The 2242-nt window shown below is 39.7% G+C and overlaps 1 protein-coding gene across 1 annotated transcript in view; it reads left to right on the plus strand.

Annotated features, from left to right (window-relative positions):
• LOC103373986 (atlastin 3) overlaps positions 1 to 2242 on the plus strand; it is a 13150-nt gene that overhangs the window by 4730 nt on the left and 6178 nt on the right. Inside the window, exons 4-9 of the mRNA XM_008304002.1 lie at positions 137 to 241; positions 324 to 374; positions 759 to 815; positions 907 to 999; positions 1139 to 1277; positions 1387 to 1514. Coding sequence (XP_008302224.1) covers positions 137 to 241; positions 324 to 374; positions 759 to 815; positions 907 to 999; positions 1139 to 1277; positions 1387 to 1514 — 573 coding nt within the window. The remainder of the gene's footprint in view (positions 1 to 136; positions 242 to 323; positions 375 to 758; positions 816 to 906; positions 1000 to 1138; positions 1278 to 1386; positions 1515 to 2242) is intronic.

Below are 2242 nucleotides of genomic sequence, written 5' to 3' on the forward strand. Positions count from 1 at the left end.
ATTATAGAGAGTACACTGTAAATCATTTGACATTTAGGTGATACAGCATAGGAGAGAACTCACTTTGGTTGTATATTGTTTAACATCAGTCACACACAGAACCCTCATTAAGCGTCTTGTCTCTCTGCTGCTGTAGGTGGCCGTGGTGTTGATGGACACTCAGGGAGCGTTTGATAATCAGTCCACCGTGAAAGACTGTGCCACCATCTTTGCCCTCAGCACCATGACCAGCTCAGTACAGGTAACTTATCTCTGATTATTGCCGCTGTAGTATTTTCCTCAATATTCCTTTAAAATGTTCTTACATAGTTTGTCTATTTTAGATCTACAATCTCTCATCAAACATTCAAGAGGACGATCTGCAGCAGCTACAGGTCTGTTTGACAATCTGTTTTGAAAAATTCCACCCAAAAACAGGAATTTTTGATCCAATGTAGTTTAGTCTGATTGATTTTTAGGACTTTTATATCCCATGCTGTAACAATACTTCAAAAAAACGACATTCCAGGTGACAAAGCTGAATAAGATCTTGCTAAAGTGTGCGAGGCTGGCATCAGGGCAAAAGTGGGGCATGTTTTGCTTGTTTTTTAATTTTATTAAGTAGGTGTGCCCAGTCTTTTAACTGGCACTGTAAAGATATGAGATATAAAAGTCCCAAAAGATGCTTTCCTGCATCAAACAGAAGCGTCTCAGTATTTTCACTGCTTAGCATCAGCTGCACAGCAGATTATTTAGATAATGAGTGCCTCCTCTCACAGCTGTTCACAGAGTACGGCCGTCTTGCCATGGACGAGATCTTTCTGAAGCCCTTCCAGGTATTAAAAAAACCCCACAAGATTATTGCTGATGTTAAACATTTTTATGTTGCACCATTTGCTTAAATATAAATGTCTTCTCCTCCTACAGTCTTTGATGTTTCTAATCAGGGACTGGAGCTTTCCCTATGAATACACCTACGGGTTTAGAGGCGGCAGTGAATTCCTGGATAAACGGTTACAGGTACAAGTTATGTCTTGTTAGTTTAAAGCATAATAAATGTCCCCCAGATACATACAGTTTAAGTAATTAAGTTGTGCACAGCTGATCTTAAAAGTTTGTGAATGTACTTCACCACTGAGTTGTTGTTTTTTTTTGAAAGGTTAAGGAGGCCCAACATGAAGAGCTGCAAACAGTGAGGGAGCACATCCATTCATGCTTCACCAGCATCTCCTGCTTCCTGTTACCTCACCCCGGGTTGAAGGTTGCCACCAGCCCTGCTTTCGAGGGACAACTTTGTGGTAAGAGCTGAAGATTTCCATACTATTTCACCGTGTTCAGGGATGGCGTTAAGCAGAGTGGTCTATATGCTGAGCGTGCTCCTGAGGGCTCATGTGTTTATTTTGTCAGATGTGGCCCCAGAGTTTAAAGAGCAGCTGCAGAGTCTGATTCCTAAACTGCTGCATCCGGATCGTCTGGCAGAGAAAGAAATAAATGGAAACAAAGTCACTTGCAGGGGCCTGCTGGAGTTCTTCAAGGTAACATCTTCATCCAAGGACCTCTGCTGAATCTGAGTCCATTCATCCAGGGTTCCTACTCAGTAATAGAAGAGTAAAGAATTAGATTTGATTAATTTCCAGGTCTGAATAAGTATGTAAAAATATTTGTTTCCAGACTGTTGCCTTTTGTCTGTTTTCTAAAACATAAAACTCTGAATTTCTAAAAAAAAATAAAAATCAGAGGGTTTTTCATGGCGTTTGCAGCAGGCAGCCAGTGCAGCTGAAATGTTGAGCTCTGTGTGTGAGAGTGTAGTGAGAGGCAGGAAGTACGACGTCTGATTGAGCTCCTGCAGAGCTGCCTTCACATCACAGCCTGCAGAACAGCTCTGCCCCGAAAGCCTTCTGAACATCCAAAAAACATCCTCACTGAGATTAGTTTGAAAGAAAATGCAGCGTTTTCATATATACATAGCATCACAAATAACCAATATTAAGCTTTCTGAGTCATGCAGTGATGTAGTTAATGCAAACGTGAATAGACTATCTTTTCTGTGTCTGGAAAACCTACATTTATGGCTGCTTTAATTGTCATTTTCATGAACACTGACTGGACAGATGCTGTAAAAATGTGATATTTAGCTCTTTTTAAACTTGTTTTTGTGTTCTTATTTATAAAGAGACTAGAAACCATAAACATTTAGATTAAAAAATTGAATAATATTGTTAATTCAGTATATTATGGGAACATATTTCATGTATATGTCACA

Source organism: Stegastes partitus, unplaced genomic scaffold (assembly GCF_000690725.1).
Source record: "Stegastes partitus isolate 25-593 unplaced genomic scaffold, Stegastes_partitus-1.0.2 Scaffold39, whole genome shotgun sequence".
Lineage (NCBI taxonomy): Eukaryota > Metazoa > Chordata > Actinopteri > Pomacentridae > Stegastes > Stegastes partitus.